This window comes from Hyperolius riggenbachi, chromosome 1 (genome assembly GCF_040937935.1).
Source record: "Hyperolius riggenbachi isolate aHypRig1 chromosome 1, aHypRig1.pri, whole genome shotgun sequence".
Taxonomy (NCBI): Eukaryota; Metazoa; Chordata; class Amphibia; order Anura; family Hyperoliidae; genus Hyperolius; species Hyperolius riggenbachi.
Genome location: NC_090646.1, coordinates 520,288,322 through 520,314,711, shown reverse-complemented (window position 1 = coordinate 520,314,711; position 26,390 = coordinate 520,288,322). Strand labels below are relative to the sequence as shown.

The window sequence follows — 26,390 nt, the reverse complement described above, 5'->3', positions numbered from 1 at the left end:
GCTAATGAAACTCAGTCAATGGAAATGCAATAAATGACAAATCTTATGAAAACTGTAGCAAAATGTATCAAAATAGGCCAGCATTTTACCTCATATCGGGTTGAATTACGGGCTTCAGCAGATCCAACTGTATTTTGACCACTATTTACAATGTTAAACTGACTTCCGCCAAACTCTTTCAGTAAATTATCAAAGTTTGCCTCTGTCGGTTCATCAGGAGTTATATACGACAATGCTGGCTGGTCTATTGGAAAGAAACAAACAGTAAACATTAACCTAACCATAGAAAAATATGATTGAAAAAGAAGTGAAACCTTGGTTTGTGAGCATTATTTGTTTCAGAAACATGCTTGTAATCCAAAGCATTCTTATATCAAAATGAATTTCCAAAGAAGAATGAATGGAAACGCAGATAATTCGTTCCATGCTCCAAAAACATTTAGAGAAAAATATGTAATGCAAAGTACTGCACTGTATACAGTAAGATGCAGTAAAAATGCATACAGTAAAACAAAGGAACCTGCACTTTTCTATTGAAAAGATTAGTGGCTGGTGGAGATGAGAGGATGAAGGTTATTGTGTAGGAAAACTTGCACTATAACTAACAGTATCATTGCTATCTGATGGCTCACCGCAACCTTTTCTTTTTGTGCATCTTTAACAAGGAATGTATCCAATGACAGGTGCTTTTGCCTCCATTTGAGGTTTTCATGGAAATTTAACATTGTGCAGTGACTACATTTCTTAAAGTGGACCTCCAGAGTTGATCACATACAGGTAGTCCCCGACTTACGAACGCCCGCCTAAGGAACGACCCGCCGATACAAACAACATGGATTAAGTGTTTCCATGGGAACAAGCCAAAACATTTTTTTTCAAATAGGACTTGTAGTGTTTGAGAAAATTGATTTTAAAAATGCAAAGAAAAAATGGCTTGTAAACTTGAATAAGCATGTACACAGGACAGAGGTGACACAGAAGGGGACACTTGAGGCACAGGGGGGCACAGAGGAGGTACAGGGGACAGAGATGGCACAGTGTTCTGACTTAAGAACAGATTCAAGTTAAGAACAAACCTACAGTCCCTATCTCGTTCATTAACCGGGGACTACCTGTATTCACTTAGTCCTCTTCTCCTGTAAAGTTATAATTGCCAGTCAGGCCTTCTTCTTGTGAATCAGTCCCAGGGCTCTGCTTCCACCGGCTACAGGTATGTATTCCCCCCCCTTAAAGAGCAATCTTACCACTGTTTAGTGAATCAGGGCCTTGGGGTTAGTTCACACTCAAAACACAGATCAGGATTGCATTTACGATTTTGCATTGCGATTTTGACGCAATTTGCACTGTGATTCCAGTTCCATGGAACGAGAATTACATCACAATGGCCCCCAAAACGCTGCCTGCAGCACGTTTGTGATTAATGCAAATCGCAAACGCTGCAGTGAGAATGATCCCATAGGGATACATTAGTAAATGTGATGAAAACCGCCCCAGTGTGAACCAGTGTGCCCGCAACGTGCTTCTAAGGTCCTCCAACAAGCAGCGTCGACCCACAGAAAGCTGGGCTGTCGCCGCGAGTTTCTGGGTACTGCGCATGACTTGCCGAACCATGCGCACCCTAATCACGCTCCCATGGCTGAGAGCAATCTGCGCATGCGCAGCACACAGAAATCGCTACTGAGCATGCGCAGAACACCCCCCCCCCCGGAAGCACGATGAGGGTGCAAACTGCTTGGGGCCACCCATGTGCAATAGCCGGCAATTCGCTGCTACAGCCCAGCTTTCCGAGGTCAGTTCGTAGTGGGCACAGGGATTCAAGAAGGCCCAGGTAAGTTGAACTGGTTTTTTTTGTTGTTTTTTTTGCTTAAGATTTCTTTTAAAGTGTGATAAAACTCCATATTAACTGGGAAAAAAAAATTAAAAAAAAAAAGAATTAAAATCATCCAATAAGAAACTATTTATCTAGCTTACCTATCCTATTGTTTTTAGTGTTCACTGTCAGATTTAAGAGTAATGTGATATGAAAAAAGAAAATAATATTTCTGCTGGTTTCCATCTTTACTGTTTTTTTTTTAATTAACCTAGGACAGTTAGAATTTACTGCTTATTTTCTAGATTACTGTCCCTTCTAGCAGCAAACATCAACTACATAACAGGCTTACTTCATGATGTAAACTCTCCAAAAGGGAGGGGGAAATCAATTACCATATGCTCGTAGTGTCCTTATCTGACCTGGGATGGGAAGTTTGTTATTTGCATTTTGAGTTAAGCTTGTTATTGTAGCTAAAAAAAAAAACAACAAAAAAAACCCTACTTTCCACTCTCATACAGGGACCTATTTTAGAAAAATAGGGATTTACATATATGAGGCTCGAACTATTTTTAGAATATTTTTTTTTAGGATGTCACAACCCCCTTTAATATCAAAACTAACAGTACAAGGTAGTTCTAAAATTGTATTTACTGTGTAAACTCAGAAAGTAAACATTAGATTGACTACGTGAGGAGGAAACATGGGAATGGTAGCCAGGCTAGCCTATTAATTAATAGGTGTGGGATACAGCCTGGCTTTCAATAAACCTATGGCAAGGATCCACAGAAGCTCTGTCATCACTACAAATATAAATTATTTATTATGAGCCTTAGATTTCAAATCCACAGAGTAATACTTATTACTTTCTGCTGGGTCACATCACTTTACTAGACAAACAGTGAAAGATTAAGGTAAAGAAGTCTAGGCTGAGAGAAAACTAGAATGCAGAGAACGTCAGGTTCAATGGGTAGACATTTTTGTAGTGCCCTGTATTTCCCCTGTTGGGGATTTGTGGATGTTAGATATGGATGCTGAGGGGTTAATGAACTCTTAGCTTGGTCAGCTGACCAAAGAAGAGGCGGTCCAATGAGGGGTGGAATTTACTTGGTTATTTATTTAAACACTGTGAACTGATGGAAGCATGTACACCTGATGAAGGGGATTTCCCTGAAACATGTGGTGTAGCTGCTGAATGATTTGATAAACGCAAGTTTAAAAGCCAGTTGAGTGCCTTCTCCTTTTCTGATATGAGAAAACTAGAATGGTAAGAGGAAGAATGTGTGAAATTACAGCTAGTGAGATGCTATGCAGATTTTAACTTAAATCAATGAAAGTAATAATAGTAATATAAATTGCGTGCCAATAGTCATGGCAATAAATATAAAAAAAAAAATGCTTTCATAAGATTCAAAGTAAATGTTAAGACTTTTTAAAATAATAAAAAAAGCAAAAACAGATACTTACCTAAGAAGAGGGAAGGCTTTGGGTCTTATAAAGCTTTCCCGCACGTTTCCTGGTCCCCTTGTTCCAACGATGTCTCCCCCGTTAGCAATCTCCAACCGATGGGAGGCTTCGGAAGCACTTGAGATCCTGAAGACTTCGAAGCCTCCCACGGTGGAAGAGAGGCCTATAGCCGGCAGAAGGGAAGGCTTTATAGGACCCATAGCCTTCCCTGTTCTTAGGTAAGTATCCGTAGTGCACATGTGAGCGGGGGCGTTCTCTCGCGCACTAGCAGTACGGAGCCGCCTTTCTTTGGGAGCACTCGGGCTCCTGAAGACTTCCAAAGCTTCCCGCAGCAAGAGATCTGAATGGGGGAGACAGCGCTGGAACCAGGGGACTGTGAGAGGAACGGGAAGGCTCAACAGAACCCAGAGCCTTCCCTCTCCTCAGGTAAATATCTGTTTTTATCATTTTTAAATCACTTCAGGTTTGCTTTGACCACTATGCGACCGCATTCCTTATCTCGTGATGCATGAGATTTGATGGAAGCTCGTGCTTCCTCTAGCGCTAGCTTTTCTAAATAAACAGAGCAGGGTTCCGGTTCCGTGATCAGCCTGCCAGCCACGATCGGCTGGCAAGCTGTTAAAGGAAAAAAAAAAAAAGCAGTTGGGTTAATTTGTTGAAAATACTCTTGAAGCGAAAAAATGCCAGAGCAGAAAGGATCAAAGGTGAGATAGAGGAACAAAAAAAGAAGTTAGAGCTTTTCAAAGAGAAGAGTGATTTTAGACAGCGTATGGAGGAGTTAGTGAAGAATCTGGTTAGAGCAGATAAGGAAGTTGGTGAAACTAGAGTTAACCGGTTCCAACGTGATTGGCAGGACTACAAGGGCAAGCAAGCCTACAGATGGCAGGTGGAACAGACCAAGAGAAAGGAGATGGTGGAGAGGGCAAAGGATAATAATGGTGGATCTGATATGGTGGGCGCAGGTGAGTATCATGCGCAAAGGAGAGTGAGAGGACTCCATTTAGCCCAGAGCAATGGGCGGAGCTACAGGCGTGGACGAGTTGGCAGAGAATAGCCTGGTTTGATTATATGCGTGTTTTTCACATTGGAAATGTGAGTGCACTACTTTTAAAGTTTTTAAATAAATGATACATTTTACATTATGGAAAGCTTTTTTAGTCACTAGGATTGCAGTGTGGAGTATGAGGCTGCATAACATGTTTATGTGAAGATTGATCCTTTCTGCTGTGAAATCGTATGGCATTGGGCTGGATAGCCACAAGTGTTATTGCTGTTTTATAATCTGGGCAGCAGTGAGCAAGGTGAGAGGCCACGTGTGGTGGTGAAGTGCTTACACATAGAGTTTCGAGGGGTGCACTTGGAGGAGTATATAGTGCTCTTGATGCTGTCTGTTGGGTGGCAGGTATCACATATGAGTGACATCACTGGATGAAGACACGTTATAAGATAGATGTGAGCGCATATCATTGGAGGACATTTAGGTCCCTTTTCCACTACAGCGTTTGCGATTGCTTAATCGCAAAACCGCAAACCGCTAGTGATTTTAAAATCGCTACGGTTTGCCTTTTAACATAGGAATCGCGGTAGGTAATTTCCACTACCGTGATTAGTTTTTTACTTGATCGCGATGCGGAACGATTTTTGCCACGATTTTGCTATGCAGTGCATAGCATAGCAAAATCGCGATCACAAACGTCGGGAAATCGCAGGGAATTTTTTTCTTTTGCTGAATCGCAATCGCTAGCGTTCAGCGCAAACGCTAGCGATTGCTAGTGGAAAAGGGCCCTTAAAGAGTTTTTCTTTTATACAACGCTGCGATCTAGCGCAGCGCTGTACGGGGGGGACAGCTCTGTCACTGAGCTGTCCCTTCGAGTGGCTCAAAAACTGATCCCTCTCATAGGCTGATGCCTATGCGAGGTGATCACTATGGAGAGGTGATCACTATGAAAGCTGTGTTGGTGGCAAGAAAAGGCAACATATGTTTGTGTGCTAAGTTATATGGTCGTGCAACACACTGTTATTGCTGCAGAGAGCTGAATTGAAAAAAATGGCCTGGGGTGTAAGCCTGTGGTCCTTAAAGTGGACCCAAATTAAAAATACAAGATTTCAGAAATAAATTCTATTTTCTAAATTATAATAATAATGAAAATTACAAACAGATTCTACTTATGTTTCAGAGTGACAGGGTTCAGGTCTCTTAAATAGGAGCTCTGTTAGTAATCACTTAGTATCCAGTACAACGATTCCTTGCATGTTTAATTCTTATATGTCAGTCTCTCATAGCCAGCTGCACTCACCACGGATTCTTTTCTTCTTCAGAAGGATTTTGGTTATAACCAAAACCCTTCTGAAGAGGACCGACGTTAATCGATCGAAACGCGTTAAGGTTAATTTGATTTACCATTACGATCAGTTAAGGGCAAGGATCTGGCTGACCTACAGCGCGCAGCAGCCATTCTGAATAACAAAGATCCAATACCCTGCAGTGGTGACGTCACCCAACTAGCGCACACCGGTACCAGCTGGGCGGAAGTAGTACAGCGAGGGGACTCTGTGGACAGAACACCGCCGACAGTGGAAGGCAGCGCAGTGGAAGGCAGCGTGGAGATTGTAGAGGATAAGCACTCGCATCAGAGCGGTTTTCAGAAACGAACTTTATTATAGTTAGTTGGCAATTAGAGCGCTGCTGATTTAACCTCCTTAGCGGTAACCCCGTGTCCGTGCCGCATCAGAGGGTGCCCCCCACCCCCCCTCCCGAGACCCGTGCACTGCCTGGCCAATCAGTGCCAGGCAAAAATGTTTGGTTTGGGCCCACTTTAAAGAGACACTGAAGCGAAAAAAAAATTATGATATTATGATTTGTATGTGAAGTACAGCTAAGAAATAAAACATTAAGATCAGATACATCAGTCTAATTGATTCCAGTACAGGAAGAGTTAAGAAACTCCAGTTGTTATCTCTATGCAAACAAGCCATTAAGCTCTACCACTTTCAAAGTCGTGGAGAGGGCTGTTATCTGACTTTTATTATCTCAACTGTTATTGAACTATTTACTTTTTCTCTGCCAGAGGAGAGGTCATTAGTTCACAGACTGCTCCGAAAGAATCATTTTGAATGCTGAGTGTTGTGTAATCTGCACATATTATAGAATGATGCAATGTTAGAAAAAAACACTATATACCTGAAAATAAAAATATGAGAATATTTTCTTTGCTGCTAATCTTCTAGTAATTATTCATAGTACACAACCAATTCACTATATCATATTTTTTTTTCGCTTCAGTGTCTCTTTAAGAGGTTAAAAAATGCTGCATCACAGTAAGGGTCTTGTAATATTGGGCCAAAGTGTTGCAGATACTTATTTAGTTACTAGTCATATAAACTAGGTGCTGTCGGTAGCATTAGTGACCAGCTGCTGCAAGTGTGGTAGTATAGACAGGGGTCACACACCTCCAGACCTGCACACTTTAGATTTTTCTCTGCTGAAATTTTACAGTGCATCTGATCATTTCAGCCAGAAATCTGAGGTGTGATGAGTTGTTCTGAGATGTCTCTGACCTCCCCATTTCCTTCCGGACCAGCAGGACATTCATGCAGCTCAGGGTCAGTAGAGTCTCCCTGTCCTCCTTCCATAGAGAAGTACAGGCTGCTTAGCCGGGAACTGGCTGCCACCCGAAATTATCCCTAAAGATAGTTTCAGGTGACAACTATTGATAGCCAACTATTGAAGTGGCTATATACTATTTTCCCATTTAATTCCATCAGCCTTACCGAATCTGCAAGACATCTATTGCTCCAACATGTCCAATTAATCTCCCGCTAGTAATCATGTGGCTATACATTGTTCAATCTGCTACCAGATTGGCCATTAGTTAGATTCTCCTTGGATCAAATCTGATCAGAGAGGGATCTATTGCCTGCCCACACACTGCAAAGTAACTTCTCCTAGATTTCAGCATGAAAGTCTATATGTGTGTCCCCCGTGTCCAGTGTTGAAGGCTCACCTGTCTCACGGCAGTGTGAATCCTGGCCTCCTCCAGTGTCCGGCATGTATCACCTGTACCATGTGACACATGTTGTGACTTCGCTACATGCGCCGGTGCCATGAGATACAGGGCCTCCCGATGATGCCAGACACCGGAGGAGGCCAGGATTCAGCCCTGCATGACAGGTGAGCCTTCAACACTGGACACAGGCACAGGGGGAACAGATATACATCTGGGGGGGGAACACCGGCCGGGCAGTGGCGTAGCTAAGGAGCTGTGGGCCTGGATGCAAGTTTTACAATGGGGCCCCCAAGCACTCTATACATAACAACTGACCCGGCGCACCAAAACCTGCCAATGGCAACTACAGTGTCAGAGGTGCAAGAAGGGGATGGGGAACAGTTTGTTAATGATTACCACTAATCAAAGTATCTATAGAAGTGATTATTATGAGCACAGGACCAATAGAGATCTAATACTGTAGTTGAGGGAGGGCCCTTCGGGGCCCCTTCTGGCCCAAGGGCCCTGATGCGGTCGTAACCTCTGCAACCCCTTTTGCTATGCCCCTGTGGCCGGGGTATTCAACACCATTACCGCCGCGCACCTTATCAAGCTCTTGCGACCAAGATTTTCTAGAATTCCCAATCGATTCTTTCAACCAATTTCGTTCAAAAATTGATTGAAAGATTGATTGTTGCGGTAATAATTTTTCTCCAATCTGATAAAATTATGAGATTGGAAGGTCGGTCGGCCCACAAAAATGGGGCAATGTATGTCCTCCCTTAGCTTTACATTTGTAAATATGAGGAAGTACTCACAGTTCGTTGTCTGAATACAGAAGACGTTGGGGTTAACCAATTGAACGGTTTGTGTTACTCTTTGAGAAGCCTGGGAAGCATTGAGGGAATACAAAACTGCATCCTGTGTGCACAGCTGGCTATCCCCACTGCAAAGGAATACAAAATACATCAGACACGCAGTGCGGAAAAAACATAGGGCAATAATAAAGACCTGCATTTAGGAAAACATATTACAGGGGTGGCAGGATAGTGTACTGGTTAACCTCCCTGGCGTTCAATTTCCCCAGAATTTCTGTGCAAAAAGTGATCCAATTAATTTCATAGCCTTTTTTTTCTGTGTCAAGGAAGGCATACTAGCAGTGCAGGAGAGTATTGACGTGTATGCACTTCAATACTGTTCACAGCATGTTTTGTATTGACTTGTATAACCGTCAATACCGCCAGGAAGGTTAAACGATGTTTCACAACGCACACCACCCACGGCAATCGTTCATTCTGGAATGCTGGATTAAAAATCGTTGTTCGTTTCAGGCACTGCAAACGATGCTTGCAGTTTCAGCCACGTGGATCTCCCCGATCGTTCCCCACGATCCTTTGTTGTTGGAGATCCCCGATCCATCTGGCTGCAGGTACTTAGCTTTAGATTTGCCATTTCCGATGTGATGATAAAGGGACCATGTCACTATTTCACAGCTGACAGAATGAAATTTGTAACGCAAGAAATTGTAGCTTAGCCTGAATACATTCCTTACATGAAAGCCATTTGTCACTGCTGAGTTATGGGGACTAAATGCTAGTTTCCCCTATACAACACAAAGCGCACATAATGTGATGGATTTGCAAGTTTCTAGCTGTGATGTGATTATGTGTCAGTTCTGCTTCCAGTTTTAGCCTATACAAAAGTCAGAAGTGACAAGCTTAATAAAAATATACAATCTGATCATGTGATTAAACTAATGAGAGAGAGAGAGAGAGAGAGAGAGAGAGAGAGAGAGAGAGAGAGAGAGAGAGAGAGAGAGAGAGAGAGAGAGAGAGAGAGGGAGAGGGAGAGAGAGAGAGAGAGAGAGAGAGAGAGAGAGAGAGAGACCCATGCTAAGTCTTCATCTTTGAAAATATACTTATGTCCCTCGCTCTATCAGATGGAATATCATAACAATGATGTGTATTTGGAGGTAAATAAAATTGAATTTTTTTTTTTAAAAAGCGAGTTCCATGCAGTACCTTAGGTAATTATATTTATATCTTTAAAGACGCGTGTTGCAAATAAAATCATAAGAAAATAGACACATAAGCCTTGTTGCACAACTATTACTCAGGTCTTCAGCACCATTACATAAGAGAGACAGACAGAGAGAGTGACACACCCAGCACTCCCCACATCAAAAGTCCAACACAGCCCTTTCGTCTATAAGGGCCCTTTTCCACTAGCAATCGCGCTAAACACTAGCGATTGAGATTCAGCAAAGTTCCAAATTCTTCCGGCGTTTGCGATCGTGATTTTGCTATGCAATGCACTACATAGCAAAATCGCTGCAAAAATCGTTCCACGGCACTATCGCGCTTAAGTAAAAAACAAATTGCGGTAGTGGAAATTGCCTACCGCGATTCCTACGTTAAAATACAAACCATAGCGATTTTAAAATCACTAGTGATTTGCGATTCAGCATCGCAATCGCCGCTAGTGGAAAATTGTGGCCAGAGAATAGTATTAATGACAGCGTGAACAATGCATCTGTTTTCATAGGAAGCTTAGTGCCACCTTGTGGTTCACCCATGACATGAACAGAATGTCAAATATAAATAAGAGCTGACATTTATTTGCATCTTAAAATTAGGAGAAAAAAAAAAAAACAACTCCTTGAATAGATTGAAATTAAACAATAAGTAAGAATTTCCATTAGGTCGATTCGTGAGCACATTTTCATATGTGAATGGACACGAAAATCAAATTAGAACTGACAGACCACTGAAATGGGCTGTTTCCAGCTATAATGCAGCTTCACTCCTTCAATTAGGAGAACCATTGATAATACACTATAAATGTTTGAACACAATAAATAAACTTACGTGACAACAGAAATGGAGCACTCAGAGAAGACACTGAAATCGGCAGTAGTGCAGTCAGGATCACAGCAGCAATTAACATCACACTGGGACACCAGCAGGTCACAAACACACAGGTTGGAGGCTAAAAATAATAAAGTGCCATTAGGTTCATAGGTAAATACAGGCAGTAGTAATGGAACAAATGGCCAAATATACAACCAGCAGTCTACCAAATGTGGCATGTGTGGAATAGACTATGCACATTAGGGAAGTGATGAGACTCTACAGTGAAGTTCACTTTTTTAGGAAAAAAGAAAAAAATCCCTCAGTTCAGATTTCTTTCCTTCCAAGGATTTCTGCAAACACCTTCTTAGGCCCAGTGCACACCGAGCGGTTTTTGGAGCGATCCGCCGGCCGCATCCGCCTGGAAAAATGCTTGGCTAATGTATTGCAATGGGATGGTGCACACCGGCGGTTTGAGGTTTTTGCCAAGCCGCAAACGCGCCTCCTGCTGTGCGTTTGCGGTTTGCTAAAAAACCTCAAACCGCCGGTGTGCACCACACATTGAAATACAATAGCCAAGCGTTTTCACTGGCTGATGCGGCTGGTGGATCGCATACAAAATCCGCTTGGTGTGCACCCGGCCAAATATCTGCTCTCTGCTCCCAAAACCACTAGCGTTTTGACGATCTGCTAGCGGTTTTGGTGTGCACTGGGCCTTACAAAGGTTTTATATGCAGGTACCAAACACTCTAATGGCTAACAGCCTAAAGGCAGAACACCAGATGGGTGGGTTAGGGTTTGCTGATTACTCAGATGTATAGGAGGAATTGTAACATTTGTACCTCTGTGTGGCTACCTGCTCATGCTAAAAAAAGAAGAGGTTAGTGGGGTGTTACTGAACATTCATCTCTTTAAAGGGCACTATACTGTAATTATAAAAACATTTTAATAATCTAATAAATAGTTTTATACTACTTGATTCCGATAGAAAAATATCAGTAATCCTTACCCATATTTTACTATGACCTAACCTACAGTAACTCTCACACAGAACTCTCCCTCTACCGATGCCTAAACCTAGCCCCCATGGTGGTATCTATCCTGAATGGACCTGAATGGAACAAAAAGTGAATAAAAAGTGAAGGAATTACCTATATGTATTTACTACTTATATGTACATACTCCATTACATCCATTGGATCTAAAACACAAACAAAGCACCTTGTCAGTCCAATGTACCAAGGAGTGCCTTGATTGCTACACCGGGGAGACCAAGCCATTTTAGACATTGAAGAACACTGGTTTGTTAATCTGAACAACAAACCCTGAATAGCAAAGTGGGCCTTCAAAAAATTTCTGTCTACGGCATATAATGTATTGTTACAATACAAAGGACTGGTCCAGATGGATGGCTGCCGGGGATTGTTCTCATTGTTATCAGGATCCATTGCATTGTAATTCACATGAATGGGAGTGTTCATCTTATGTAGTTTATTGCCGATTGCTCAAGCTCTGTGGTCGGGTTTCGCGGATACTACATGTATCTTCTAGAGTCGCTGGCCATTCACGGCTTCATTCTATCCCCCTAGGGTTTGAATGCGATGTGACGACAAACTTTGTCAAAGGCTTTTCTGGATGGTAGCAAAGAAGCGTTTGGCTGTAATGTAACAAGCTCCCAAGAGCCTTCAGTGTGAATGGGTCCTTACCTAGCAGTTAAAGACTGTGAGGCAGATTTATCAGAACAAGCAGAAAAAACTGAAGCAAAACTGCAACAGATGCTAATCAGCTATGAGCAACCGCTACACTTATGCAACAGGTTTCCTCCAACTTTACTTCATTGGTTTTGGAAAATCTGCCTCAATGTCCAGATGAAGCTACTACTACTTTGGACACTATATATTGTAGAGGTGTGTGGACCTGTAGACAACACAGATAATAAAACAGATGTGTATTATGTACTGGTACCCATAAAAGATATATCAGCTTACCACTAGTTACTAAGACTGGTATGGACCGAGTCTGTCGAAAATCAAGTATCTCTTCATCTCCCACAAGGATAGGTGGCTGGTCAACAGTAAATAGCTCTGGGGATTCAGAGTATGAATCTGTCAGATCTGGTATGGCAGGCTGCAGAGATGGGGGTGCTGTATACTCATCAGTGCCAGGCTGCAAGGATGAGGGCAATGTATATTGCTGCTCAGTGCCAGGCTCCAGAGGTGGAGATACTGTGTACTGCTCAGTGCCAGGCAGTATGGATGGGAGCTCTGTATACTGCCTAGTGCCAGGCTGCAGTGATGGGGGCGATATATACTGGTTGGTGCCAGGCTGCAGGAGTGGAGGCTCTGTATGCTGCCCAGTGCCAGGCTGAGGGGGTTCTTTGTACTGCTCAGTGCCAGGCTGCAGGGGTGGGGGCTCTGTATTCTGCTCAGTGCCAGGCTGCAGGAGTGGAGGCTCTGTATGCTGCCCAGTGCCAGGCTGAGGGGGTTCTTTGTACTGCTCAGTGCCAGGCTGCAGGGGTGGGGGCTCTGTATTCTGCTCAGTGCCAGGCTGCAGGAGTGGAGGCTCTGTATGCTGCCCAGTGCCAGGCTGAGGGGGTTCTTTGTACTGCTCAGTGCCAGGCTGCAGGGGTGGGGGCTCTGTATTCTGCTCAGTGCCAGGCTGCAGCGGCGGTACAGTGACTTTTGTACCCACTTGTGTCCTATTAGCCCCACCAGCCAGCAGCTCCCACACCTCGGTCTCATTGTCAGGCTGCTCAATCCCACTGAGTTCAGCGCTGACCCTTGCTACACACACAGCCAGCAGCAGCACACAAAGCCGGGGAAGCGGCATGGCGACCTCCTGTCATTTGTTGCTATAAACATCGAGCATGTAGCTCAGAATCCAGGAAACAGCGTCACCTGACCTCTCACCCTGCAGTGATTACATTCCGGGGAGGGTTCATAAGAAACTTTATTTGTTCTAAAGCAGAAACATGAAGGCTGAACTGTAATCCTCACATCGCCCCCTGCTGGTGCTGTTGTTGCATGGTACTCAATATACACTGGTTGTATTGCCTGCTATGGGCATAATACTGCAAGCTAGAATATTCCAGGTGGTCAAACAGGCTACAGGGTAGATACGTAAATACTGTAATAATAACCAGGGATGCTGGTAGTAGTACATAAAATACTCTTAGGGCGCAAACCACTGCCAAGGCTTTCACTGTCCTGCTTCCATTTTAACTAAAAGTGACATTGGGATTAATTTACTAAAGCGCAGTTCACAAATGTCCCTCTTTTGAAAGCAACCCCCTTGTTCTTACTCTTATGTCTCTTTAGAGTGTAATTTACAGGTGTGTATACATATCGTAAATATATTTACCTACTGAAAATAGTATTAATTAGCTAAATTTTCAGTCCAGTTTTTGCTTACCACCAAATGCTAAAATACTGTATATGATAGCTAGCTAGCTAGCTAGCTAGCTAGCTAGCTAGATAGCTAGATAGCTAGATAGATAGATAGATAGTGGTAGAAAGCAAAGCAAGAGGCACATGTAAATGTAGCTATCTGTCTAGCATTCAATTTTAAAGTGGAACTAGTGACATCAAGTAGAATGTACTAAATTATTTATCACACCCACTTTAACGTTAATTGTCCTGGCTGCAGCATCAGAAACACTACCTATACTGTATTTATATATTGCTGTATCTTGGTATGTAGCCCTGTCCTAGTAATGCTTAGCGTAGGCTGTTAAGCTATGCAGAATTGCCTTAAACTTTGAAACACATAGTAAACAAACATTCTGCACTGATGCACCTACCAGCAACATGTTGCCATCATTTTACAATAAACAAACATTGACTAAGTAATTCATAAAGTAATAGTGTTAAAATAAGCAAATGTATTCATTAAAGAGAATCTGTATTGTTAAAATCGCACAAAAGTAAACATACCAGTGCGTTAGGGGACATCTCCTATTACCCTCTGACACAATTTCGCCGCTCCTCGCCGCATTTAAAGTGGTAAAAACAGTTTTAAAAAGTTTGTTTATAAACAAACAAAATGGCCACCAAAACAGGAAGTAGGTTGATGTACAGTATGTCCACACATAGAAAATACATCCATACACAAGCAGGCTGTATACAGCCTTCCTTTTGAATCTCAAGAGATCATTTGTGTGTTTCTTTCCCCCTGTTCTCATGCACTGAAGTTTCAGGCTGCTTGTTTCTTCCTGCAAACAGCTTTGCCCTTGTCAGTAATTCTTCAGTATGTGAAAGCCCAGCCAGCTCAGAGGACGATTTATCCAGCTTGTAAAAGATAAGAGAGAAGAGAGAAGCTGCTCTAATCCTAAATAACACACAGGCAGTGTGCATAGAGGGGCCTGGAAGGGGGAGTTCATAGCAGAACCACAACACTGAAGAACTTGGCAGCCTTCCAGACACAGGCCGACAAGTCTGACAGGGGAAAGATACATTGATTTATTACAGAGACAGTGATAGTATAAAGTGCTGCAGTAAGCCAGAACACATTAGAATAGCTTTTTGAACTTGTAGGATGATAAAAAAACAGGATAAAATTTTTGTTACGGAGTCTCTATGATCAGTAAAGTTCCTCTTTAAAGAGACACTGAAGCAAAAAAATAAAAATAAATAAATTATGATATAATGATTTGTATGTGTAGTACAGCTAAAAAATAAAACATTAGGAGCAGAGACATTAGGCTAGGTCCACACTAGACCCATTTGCAGAATGTAATACGCGGTCAGGGCTCCTGTTTCCTAATGCCTCCATGGCAGCACCTACGGGTTGTTGCCCCGCCCACAATCCCCATAGGACAAGTGAAAAGATAAGTTAAACCCCACCCTACTACTCCTTGTCTTTGCTTTTCGTCCTCCCCTCAGGACAAGTTGGACAGTAAAGCTGCTGCACTCTTACCGGCCATCTCTGCGGGTGGTTACCTTTGCCAGGTTCAGCCTCTCCTGGTAAGCCCTGTACATTCCAATGGTGTGTCTAGCGGCACAATCCCGTTCTGCTGGTCTTGGGGATCATCTTGTCCACGCATGGGCTGTCAGGTAGGAGGCTAATAGCCACCTTTTTGCGGCGACGGAACATGTGTTTAATTCCGGCTAATAGCCGGCTCCGGCGTGGGTCTCTGCCTCCTTCTGGGTTGACGTGTGACACGCACCACTTCCGGGTGCGTTCCATCCAGTCTCAGCCTATGATTGGGCCTAGCCGTTCGTCACTTCCGGTTGCGCGGCGAAACCGCAAGTGGGGCGGCAGCCGGCGTAGCTCCACTATTTAGTCAGCAGGGCAATGGGGAGTCGGCGTCCATATGCGGAGGTTCGCCCGCTAGGCTCCAGGTCGCCGATTCCCAAGTCATCCGCTACTTCTACCTTACAGGTCGGTTTTATTGCATCAATTTATCTTTGTGCTTTGTTTCTCTGTGTTAGGAGCGCTATTTTGTCAGGTAGTTTCCTGACACCAGTGCTGGGCCGAAATTACGCATTAGCGTAATTACGCATCGTAATTCACTACAAATGCACCGTAAGCGTTACGTGTAAGGTTACGGTATTACGCGTAATTAATTACGCGTAGACCGTGGGGTTACGTTTTACGCGTAACAATTTACGCGTAAGACAGTAAACTCCCATTGAAATTACACAGTTTGCCGTAATCGCGTAATATTACGCTCCCGTATAATATAAAAAAGCCGCCGACTTTAAGGGTTAATAGCAAAGCCCCCTTAAGTGCTAAGAGCCTCAAATTTGGAGAATATATTAAGGAGATCACAAGGAATAAGAGGAAAAAAATTTTTTTCAAAAAGACCTTATAGTTTTTGAGAAAATCGATGTTAAAGTTTCAAAGGAAAAATATATACATTTAAAAACCCGCCGACTTTAACGGTTAATAGCAAAGCCTGCTTAAAATTTAGGAACACCAAATTCACAGGGTATATTAAGGGGATCAGTGGGAATAAGAGGAAAAATTTTTTTTCAAAAAGACCTTATAGTTTTTGAGAAAATCGATTTTTAAGTTTCAAGGGCGAAAATGTCTTTTAAATGCGGAAAATGTCAGTTTTTTTTGCACAGGTAACAATAGTGTTTTATTTTCATAGATTCCCCCAAGTGGGAAGAGTTTTACTTACTTCGTTCTGAGTGTGGGAAATATAAAAAAAAAAACGACGTGGGGTCCCCCCTCCCAGACCTCTTTAACCCCTTGTCCCCCATGCAGACTGGGATAGCCAGAATGCGGAGCACCGGCCGCGTGGGGCTCCGCACCCTGACTATACCAGCCCGCATGGTCCATGGATTGGGGGGTCTCGGAAGGGGAGGGGCAGCCAAGCTTTCCCCTCCCCCTCCGAGCCCTAGTCCAATCCAAGGACAAGGGGCTCTTCTCCACCTCCGATGGGCGGTGGAGGTGGAGGCAGCGATTTCCTGGGGAGGGGTTCATGGTGGCATCTGGGAGTCCCCTTTAAAAAGGGGTCCCCCAGATGCCCACCCCCCTCCCAGGAGAAATGAGTATAGAGGTACTTGTACCCTTACCCATTTCCTTTAAAGAGACTCCGTAACAAAAATTGCATCCTGTTTTTTATCATCCTACATGTTCCAAAAGCTATTCTAATGTGTTCTGGCTAACTGCAGCACTTTCTACTATGACAGTCTCTGTAATAAATCAATGTATCTTTCCCCTGTCAGACTTGTCGGCCTGTGTCTGGAAGGCTGCCAAGTTCTTCAGTGTTGTGGTTCTGCTATGAACTCACCCTTTCTGGCCCCTCTATGCACACTGCCTGTGGGTTATTTAGATAAGAGAGAAGAGAGAAGCTGCTCTAATCAGCTGGATAAATCGTCCTCTGAGCTGGCTGGGCTTTCACATACTGAGGAATTACAAACAAGGGCAAAACTGTTTGCAAGAAGAAAAGAGCAGCCTGAAACTTCAGTGCATGGGGGAAAGAAACACACAAATGATCTCTTGAGATTCAAAAGGAATGCTGTATACAGCCTGCTTATGTATAGATGTATTTTCTATGTGTGGACATACTGTACATCAACCTACTTCCTGTTTTGGTGGCCATTTTGTTTGTTTACAACCAAACTTTTAAAAACTGTTTTTAACCACTTTTAATGCGGCGAGGAGCGGCGAAATTGTGACAGAGGGTAATAGGAGATGTTCCCTAACGCACTGGTATGTTTACTTTTGAGCGATTTTAACAATACAGATTCTCTTTAAGAGTTAAAAGTAAATAAACACACAAACACATAGAAAAAGTATTTTAATTGAACAAAAAACATAACCACGAAAAAAGTCCTTTAATATTCTTAATTAACCATTAATACTTACCTGTCCCTTTAAAAGCCAGTTCCCACGCAATATCCTCGGAAATATACTAATCAGTTACAATGTAACAAAGTTATTACAATGTAACAACTTTGTTACTTTGTAACACTACCGCACCCGACGTCACTCGCCGCTCACCCGCCGGCCGCCGCATACACGCTAGTCCCCGCCGGCTCCCGCCGTCCACTCCGCCCACACCTGTCACCCATATACATGCTGGCACCCATGGGTGCCAGCATGTATATAGGTGACATGTGGGAGAGGCGGGGAGGGCAGCGGAGCCGGCGGGGACTTAGCGTCCCTTCACCCGACAGAGCTCTGAGCTATATTAGCTCAGAGCTCTCGAAAGCATCTTTGTATTTGGGCTCCAAGGAGCCCCATTGGTCCTTAGCAGACCAATGGGGTTCCTTCTGATTTGAAGGAACCCCATTGGTCTGCTAAGGACCAATGGGGCTCCTTGGAGCCCAAATACAAAGATGCTTTCGAGAGCTCTGAGCTAATATAGCTCAGAGCTCTGTCGGGTGAAGGGACGCTAAGTCCCCGCCGGCTCCGCTGCCCTCCCCGCCTCTCCCACATGTCACCTATATACATGCTGGCACCCATGGGTGCCAGCATGTATATGGGTGACAGGTGTGGGCGGAGTGGATGGCGGGAGCCGGCGGGGACTAGCGTGTATGCGGCGGCCGGCGGGTAAGCGGCGAGTGACGTCGGGTGCGGTGGTGTTACAAAGTAACAAAGTTGTTACATTGTAATAACTTTGTTACATTGTAACTGATTAGTATATTTCCGAGGATATTGCGTGGGAACTGGCTTTTAAAGGGACAGGTAAGTATTAATGGTTAATTAAGAATATTAAAGGACTTTTTTCGTGGTTATGTTTTTTGTTCAATTAAAATACTTTTTCTATGTGTTTGTGTGTTTATTTACTTTTAACTCTTAAAGGAAATGGGTAAGGGGTACAAGTACCTCTATACTCATTTCTCCTGGGAGGGGGGTGGGCATCTGGGGGACCCCTTTTTAAAGGGGACTCCCAGATGCCACCATGAACCCCTCCCCAGGAAATCGCGGCCTCCACCTCCACCGCCCATCGGAGGTGGAGAAGAGCCCCTTGTCCTTGGATTGGACAAGGGCTCGGAGGGGGAGGGGAAAGCTTGGCTGCCCCTCCCCTTCCGAGACCCCCCAATCCATGGACCATGCGGGCTGGTATAGTCAGGGTGCGGAGCCCCACGCGGCCGGTGCTCCACATTCTGGCTATCCCAGTCTGCATGGGGGACAAGGGGTTAAAGAGGTCTGGGAGGGGGGACCCCACGTCGTTTTTTTTTTATATTTCCCACACTCAGAACGAAGTAAGTAAAACTCTTCCCACTTGGGGGAATCTATGAAAATAAAACACTATTGTTACCTGTGCAAAAAAAAACTGACATTTTCCGCATTTAAAAGACATTTTCGCCCTTGAAACTTAAAAATCGATTTTCTCAAAAACTATAAGGTCTTTTTGAAAAAAAAATTTTCCCTCTTATTCCCACTGATCCCCTTAATATACCCTGTGAATTTGGTGTTCCTAAATTTTAAGCAGGCTTTGCTATTAACCGTTAAAGTCGGCGGGTTTTTAAATGTATATATTTTTCCTTTGAAACTTTAACATCGATTTTCTCAAAAACTATAAGGTCTTTTGGGAAAAAAATTTTTTCCTCTTATTCCTTCTGATCTCCTTAATATATTATCCAAATTTGAGGCTCTTAGCACTTAAGGGGGCTTTGCTATTAACCCTTAAAGTCGGCGGCTACCTAACATTGATCCATGCGTCAACTTTTCCGCTTGGCAGCATGACCTTACGCATTAATTGCTAGTAGGATTTTACGCGTAAGCCTATAACGTAATAACCTGAATTACGGTATACTTACGCGTAATTGCGTAAGTGCTATGCGTAATTACAGACATGTCTATGCCGTAAGCGTAATTTCGTAATGCGTAATAGCGTAAAATTACGCATAATGATCCGTAAGCGTAGCTTTCTCCATTACGACCAGCACTGCCTGACACACACATATGTTTGTTTGCAGCATTTATCTATGGCAGAACAGGCTGAGGGGGTGGATGAGGTCACCTTGGATACAGAGACCACGCACATAGACCAGCAAGTAATTCTTAGGTAAGGGTGCAGGAGGTGAGTATATTGCTTCTAATCTCTCAAAAGAGCGCAGAAGAGTAATGGACATTTATTTGTCCCCTGACAGCCCTGGAAGACAGAAGAATTATGAATACTATGACTACTACTACAGTAGAAGACCAAGATCACCACGAAGAACAGACTATCACTATTATGAGAGATCACGAAGTAGATCTCCAAGAGACTATAGACGTTCTCACAGACACAAACATTCAAAACCCTGCTGGGCATGCGGAAAAACTCCACTACCCGGAAAATTAGTTTGTCAAGATTGTTTCACACAGATGTCTGTAGACCAACAACAGCCTATAGAAGTATCTGAATTGATTAAAAAGGCCGTTCAAGATTCAATGGCGGAATACGTGGCTAAACTACCTCAAGCAAATGACTCAGACATCCCTACTACTGCTCCCCAACAGGAAGAAGATGAGGAATTCGAAGACAGTCAATCGGGATTTGACTTCGCTTTGGATGAACCCTATGTCAAAGCTGTTAAACAGGCTATAGAATGGGAAGAAGGAGAGGAACAGGAAGAAAAACAAAAGAAAGTTTACTATAAGCATTTAAAAAATCCTCGACGGCCTTTCCCTTTATGGAGGAAATTGCTGAAATTATTCAGGAAGAGTGGACGAAAGTCGAGAAAAAGACTACCTTAAATAACAGGCTCAATAAATTGTATCCGCTACCAGAGAAAAAAACTAAGTCCTTAGACGAGGTTCCGTCTGTAGACGCCTCGGTTATGAGATTAGCCAAACATGTGACACTCCCAATTGATGACGCAGTATCTTTCAGGGAACCAAGCGATAGAAAGATTGATGCAGATCTTAAAAAATTATATACGGTTATGGGAGGAGCCATGAGGCCAGCAGTTGCCCTAACCTCAGTGAGTAGAGCGGTTAGAGCCTGGACTGAAAACCTTCAGACAGCAATTGCTACCGACGCAGACAAAGAAACGCTAATTAATGGCCTAGAAGAATTTAAACTAACAGCAGATTTCGTAGGAGAAGCAGCTATAGACCTGGTTAGATCAATTGCAAGATCAATGTTATATGGAGTAACAGCCAGGAGGGCCCTAGGGCTCAGATCATGGTTCGCGGATCCGATACCAAAACAAAATTGGTGCAAGATTCCGTTTGACGGGAAGTCACTCTTCGGCGACAGGATGGATTCAGCGATTTCCAAAGTCACCGGAGGGAAGTCAGGGTTAATACCCCAAGATCGCAAGACGAAAAAGCCGTTCCCTTCCCAATCAGGCCGATTTCAGCAGACGAGATATCGTAATGCAAGAGCATATAGGCCAGGCAAGGAATTTCGCAAAAATTTGCAGGGGGGTCAATCAACTCTGCAACAGCTGAATAAGCAAAAAACAACACCAGCTGCTCCCAGTACCTCAAAGGGGTTTTGATGGTGTGTCCGCCCAGGTGTGCCCAGTGGGGGGCAGACTCCAATGTTTCGGACACATTTGGGCGGAGCATATTCGGAATCCCTGGGTGCTGGAGACAATTGCTCAGGGACATCGTTGGAGTTTCATAAACAAACCTCCCCCGGATATTTTCGTGTCAACAAAGATTCCAATATCGAGCGAAAAAAGACAGATATTAGAGATATACATTCAAGAGTTAGTCTCAAAGAGGGCTGTAACGCAAGTACCAATAGAAGAAAGAGGGAAGGGTGTTTACTCACCCCTATTTTTAGTGGAAAAAAAGTCGGGAAAGTTGAGACCAGTTCTGGACCTCAGAATACTAAACAAGCATATAAGATCACATCATTTCAAAATGGAATCTTTGCAGTCTATAATCCTATCTGTGGAGCAGGGAGACTGGATGTTATCCGCGGACCTAGAGGACGCGTACCTACATATCCCTATCCATCAGGACTTTCAGAGGTACCTACGGTTCTGCGTGGGAAACCTACACCTACAGTTTACGTGTCTTCCGTTTGGAATAAGTACTGCTCCCAGGACATTCTCCAAAGTATTAGTCCAGGTAATAGCCCTACTGCGTCTGAAAGGGTTAAGGACACATCATTACCTGGACGACATACTACTTCTATCCCAAGACAGGCAGTTGATTCTATCTCAGAGAACACTTCTCTTGTCTACCCTCCAAACCTTCGGCTGGAGGATAAGTTGGGAGAAAAGTCAGCTTACTCCAGTGCAAGATATGGTGTTCTTAGGAGCAAGATTCCAAACCGTTCACAACTCGGTAGGTCTCCCGGAGGAAAAGATACACAATATAATACAAAGAGTACGACAGGTGAAACATATACAAACATGGAGAGCGAGACAATGCCTCAGCCTCCTAGGAGTTCTAACATCTACAATACCCATGGTTCCATGGGCGCAGTGGCACATGAGAATTTTCCAGTGGGAATTCCTCACCCAATGGGATGGTACCAACATGAATCAAGAAGTTTTTCTAACACAATCAATCAAGGAGAGCCTCCTTTGGTGGGAAAACAAAACAAACCTATCGAAAACCCAGACCATAGTCAAGCAACAACCATTAGTACTAACAACAGATGCAAGCAACAGGGGTTGGGGAGCGTTCCTGGCAGCAGCAACAGTTCAGGGGACTTGGCACAGGAAGGAATCAATGGAAACAATCAACATCCTAGAGATGAGGGCAGCTTACTATGCTCTTTGTCATTTCCTGCTGACCCTATACAAGAAATCGGTCATACTAAGGATGGACAACAAAACAGCAGTAGCTTATGTCAACAGACAAGGGGGCACAAGGAGCAGGAAATTACTAATGGAAACGGCACGGATTATAGATCTAGCAGAGAGCAATCTAGCGGATTTGAAAGCCCTATACATTCTGGGGATCCAGAACACGAAAGCGGATTTCTTGAGTCGCAGCAAGCTATGTCACAACGAGTGGTCTTTGAACCAGAAAATCTTCGAGAAAATCTGCAAGAAATATGGAACCCACAGGTAGATCTAATGGCAACCCCCCAGAATGCAAAATGTCAGAGATTCTTCTCCCGCTGGAAGACTCCCGCAGCAGAAGCGACGGATGCGATTTCTGCACCTTGGAACTTCGATCGGGGATACGTTTTTCTGCCTGTCCCCATGGTGAGCAGACTACTCAGGAGGATAGCCCGAGAAACAATGGAAGTGATAGCGGTGATTCCGTACTGGCCGCATCGACCTTGGTTTTCCCAGTTATGGAGATTGAAGATACAAGCTCCGTGGACAATACCAGTGGAAACGGACATGTTACAACAGGGACCGTTTGTACATCCCAACCCACACAAATTAGCTTTGACGGTATGGCTGTTGAAGGGAAAAAACTGAGAGATGCAGGATGTTCAGACGAGGTCATCGGAACACTGTTAAAAGCTAGGAAAGCTACAACAAACCGGACTTATCATGCGACCTGGAATAAATTCACAAATTTCACTAACCAGCAACAGTTTGATCCACTCCATCCAGAAGTACATCAGATACTACAATTTTTACAAACAGGATTGGAGAAACAACTAGGATATTCAACTCTTAGATGCCAAGTGACAGCTATCTCAGCACTAACAGGGAAAAAATGGGCAACAGAACCATTAGTGTGCCAATTCTTGAAAGCAGTCATGAAAATTAAACCTCCACTGCGAAGTAGGTTTCCAAAATGGGATCTGCCCATAGTTTTGGAGGCACTTTCAGGTCCCCCTTTCGAGCCTCTGGAAAACAGCTCTCTATGGCATCTTACCCTAAAGGCCGTGTTTCTATTAGCAATAGCTTCAGCCAAGAGGGTGTCGGAACTGCAGGCCATCGGAATTAAAGAACCCTCTCTGAATTTTTTTCCAGACAGAGTAGTCATACGCCCGGTTCAACACTTTGTCCCCAAGGTGTCTACTGTATTCCATTTCAACCAGGAATTGACACTGCCTACATTCCAGACCACAGATACAGAGGAGCCACACAGTCTGGACGTGTCACGAATACTTAAACAGTACCTAAAAGTGACAGAAAACTTTAGAAAATCGGACAGACTGTTTATCATCACATCAGGGTATAGAAAAGGAGAGGCAGCATCTTCTAGATCTATATCATCCTGGATTGTAAAGGCAATTGGGACTGCTTATAGAGTCAGTAATCTAGAGCCCCCACAGGAGTTGAAAGCCCACTCCACCAGATCCATGGCGACTTCGTGGGCAGCATATTCTAGAGTTTCGGCAGAGAAAATCTGCCAGGCAGCTAGTTGGAGTTCGGTCCATACATTTATGCAGCGCTACAGAGTCGATTCAGCAGCAAATTCCACTACTGACTTTGGTAGAGCTGTTCTTTCTGTTCCCAAACCTGTGACGCATGCAGTATTTATGCCTATGCATATTCTGATACTTATGTTTGCTTGACAATTTTGTTTTTTATTGTTTTGCACTGTAATAAAATAATACTTTTTTGTGCACCAGCAATATTTGCCCTCCCTTGGTCCTATTGTTTTAGCTAGTTACTGTATATCCTGTAGGTGCTGCCATGGAGGCATTAGGAAAACGGAAAATTGTATACTTGCCTATCGGTAGTTTTCCTTTTCTGATGCATCCATGGCAGCACATAGGACCCACCCTATTGCTCGGTGAGGTCGAAAAGGAGAACAGACAAGGAGTAGTAGGGTGGGGTTTAACTTATCTATTCACTTGTCCTATGGGGTTTGTGGGCGGGGCAACAACCCGTAGGTGCTGCCATGGATGCATCAGGAAAGGAAAATTACCGATAGGTAAGTATACAATTTTCCGTTTTTTAAACCTGAACGCAAACGGATCCTTACATTTGCAGCATACATTTTTGATCTGTTTGCGGTTTTTTATCTGTGTCAAAAACGGATGGAGGGGGTAGCAGCCAGGACGGGGGCTGCAGGTACAGCAGTGGGGGGGGGGGGGTCGCCCCCTCCTCCCTCACCTGGGTGCCCCTGTCCTTGCTCCCCCTCCAGTTATGTGCCACAAAAGTATACGAGCGGGGAAGCAATTACGTTATACTTCCTCTGCTCGCCGTGACTTCCTGCAATGCCACCCACTAGAGGAGGGGGGAGCGGGGACAGGGGAACCCAGGCCAAACCCCCTCCCGGCCGCTGTGCCCGCTGCCCCACGTCCTGGCTGCTACCCCCTCGGGCTACCTGGGGGGACACCTATAGGGGGAAGGAGCAGGCAGTAGGCAGTTCTGATCTTTCTCCGTTTTGTGTGCAAAGTTCTCTGTGTAGAGGGAGATCCGTTTTTGCATTGCCTGCCACTACCCCTTCGTGTATCAGGGATCAATCTGGGTCTGTGAAGTCCCGACAAATCTGGACCCTGCGTTCAGTTTTTCAAAACGGATCCCCCGGAACGCACACGGATCAGTTTTGAAAGTGAGTGAAGACGGTTGCTATTTTTAACATTAGTATCCGTGGCTCCGGTTTTAGTCCAGGCCCCAAAACGGAGCCACAGATACATTTCCTGACCTAGTGTGAACCTGCCCTAAGTCTAATATTGTTTCCAGTACATGAAGAGTTAAGAAACTCCAGTTGTTATCTATGCAAAAGAGCCATTGAGCTCCTTGACTTTTAAAGTCGCAGAGAGCTCTGTCTTCTGGTACTGCATTTTTTTTTTCTGCAGAGAACAGTTCAAAAGTTCACTAGCCTGCTCTGTAAAATCATTTAGAATGCTGAGTAGTGTGTAAACTGCAAATATTAGAGAATTATGCAAAGTATACATATATATATACAGGATCTTCTCAAAAAAATAGCATATTGTGATAAAGTTCATTATTTTTTGTAATGTACTGATAAACATTAGACTTTCATATATTTTAGATTCATTACACACAAGTGAAGTAGGTCAAAGCCTTTTATTGTTTTAAAATTGATGATCTTGGCATACAGCTCATGAAAACCTAAAATTCCTATCTCAAAAAATTAGCATATCACGAAAAGGTTCTCTAAACGAGCTATTAACCTAATCATCTGAATCAACTAATTAACTCTAAACACCTGCAAAAGATTCCTGAGGCTTTTAAAACTCCCAGCCTGGTTCATTACTCAAAACCGCAATCATGGGTAAGACTGCCGACCTGACTGCTGTCCAGAAGGCCATCATTGAAACTCTCAAGCAAGAGGGTAAGACACAGAAAGAAACTTTTAAACGAATAGGCTGTTCCCAGAGTGCTGTATCAAGGCACCTCAGTGGGAAGTCTGTGGGAAGGAAAAAGTGTGGCAGAAAACGCTGCACAACGAGAAGAGGTGACCGGACACTGAGGAAGATTGTGGAGAAGGACCGATTCCAGACCTTAGGGGACCTGCGGAAGCAGTGGACTGAGTCTGGAGTAGAAACATCCAGAGCCACCGTATACAGGTGTGTGCAGGAAATGGGCTACAGGTGCCACATTCCCCAGGTCAAGCCACTTTTGAACCAGAAACAGCGGCAGAAGCGCCTGACCTGGGCTACAGAGAAGCAGCACTGGACTGTTGCTCAGTGGTCCAAAGTACTTTTTTCAGATGAAAGCAACATTTGCACGTCATTCGGAAATCAAGGTGCCAGAGTCTGGAGAAAGACTGGGGAGAGGGAAATGCCAAAATGCCTGAAGTCCAGTGTCAAGTACAGGTCAGGCGTTTCTGCCGCTGTTTTTGGTTCAAAAGTGGCTTATCTGGGGAATGCGGCACCTGTAGCCCATTTCCTGTACATGCCTGTACACGGTGGTTCTGGATGTTTCTACTCCAGACTCAGTCCACTGCTTCCACAGGTCCCCAAGGTCTGGAATCGGTCCATCTCTACAATCTTCCTTAGAGTCCGGTCACCTCTTCTCGTTGTGCAGCGTTTTCTGCCACACT

At 44.0% G+C, this 26,390-nt stretch overlaps 1 protein-coding gene across 2 annotated transcripts in view; it reads right to left on the bottom strand.

Moving 5' to 3' along the window:
- Window positions 1–13,027, bottom strand: part of TCTN1 (tectonic family member 1) — a 67,432-nt gene extending 54,405 nt beyond the window's left edge. For both annotated transcript variants that reach the window (XM_068245439.1, XM_068245441.1), the window contains exons 1-4: window positions 12,101–13,027; window positions 10,131–10,251; window positions 8,082–8,209; window positions 90–244 (exon numbers count right to left, since the gene is read on the bottom strand). In XM_068245439.1, the coding sequence (XP_068101540.1) occupies window positions 90–244; window positions 8,082–8,209; window positions 10,131–10,251; window positions 12,101–12,941 (1,245 nt within the window). In that variant the 5' untranslated portion in view covers window positions 12,942–13,027. The remainder of the gene's footprint in view (window positions 1–89; window positions 245–8,081; window positions 8,210–10,130; window positions 10,252–12,100) is intronic.
- Between the last annotated feature and the right edge of the window lie 13,363 nt (window positions 13,028–26,390).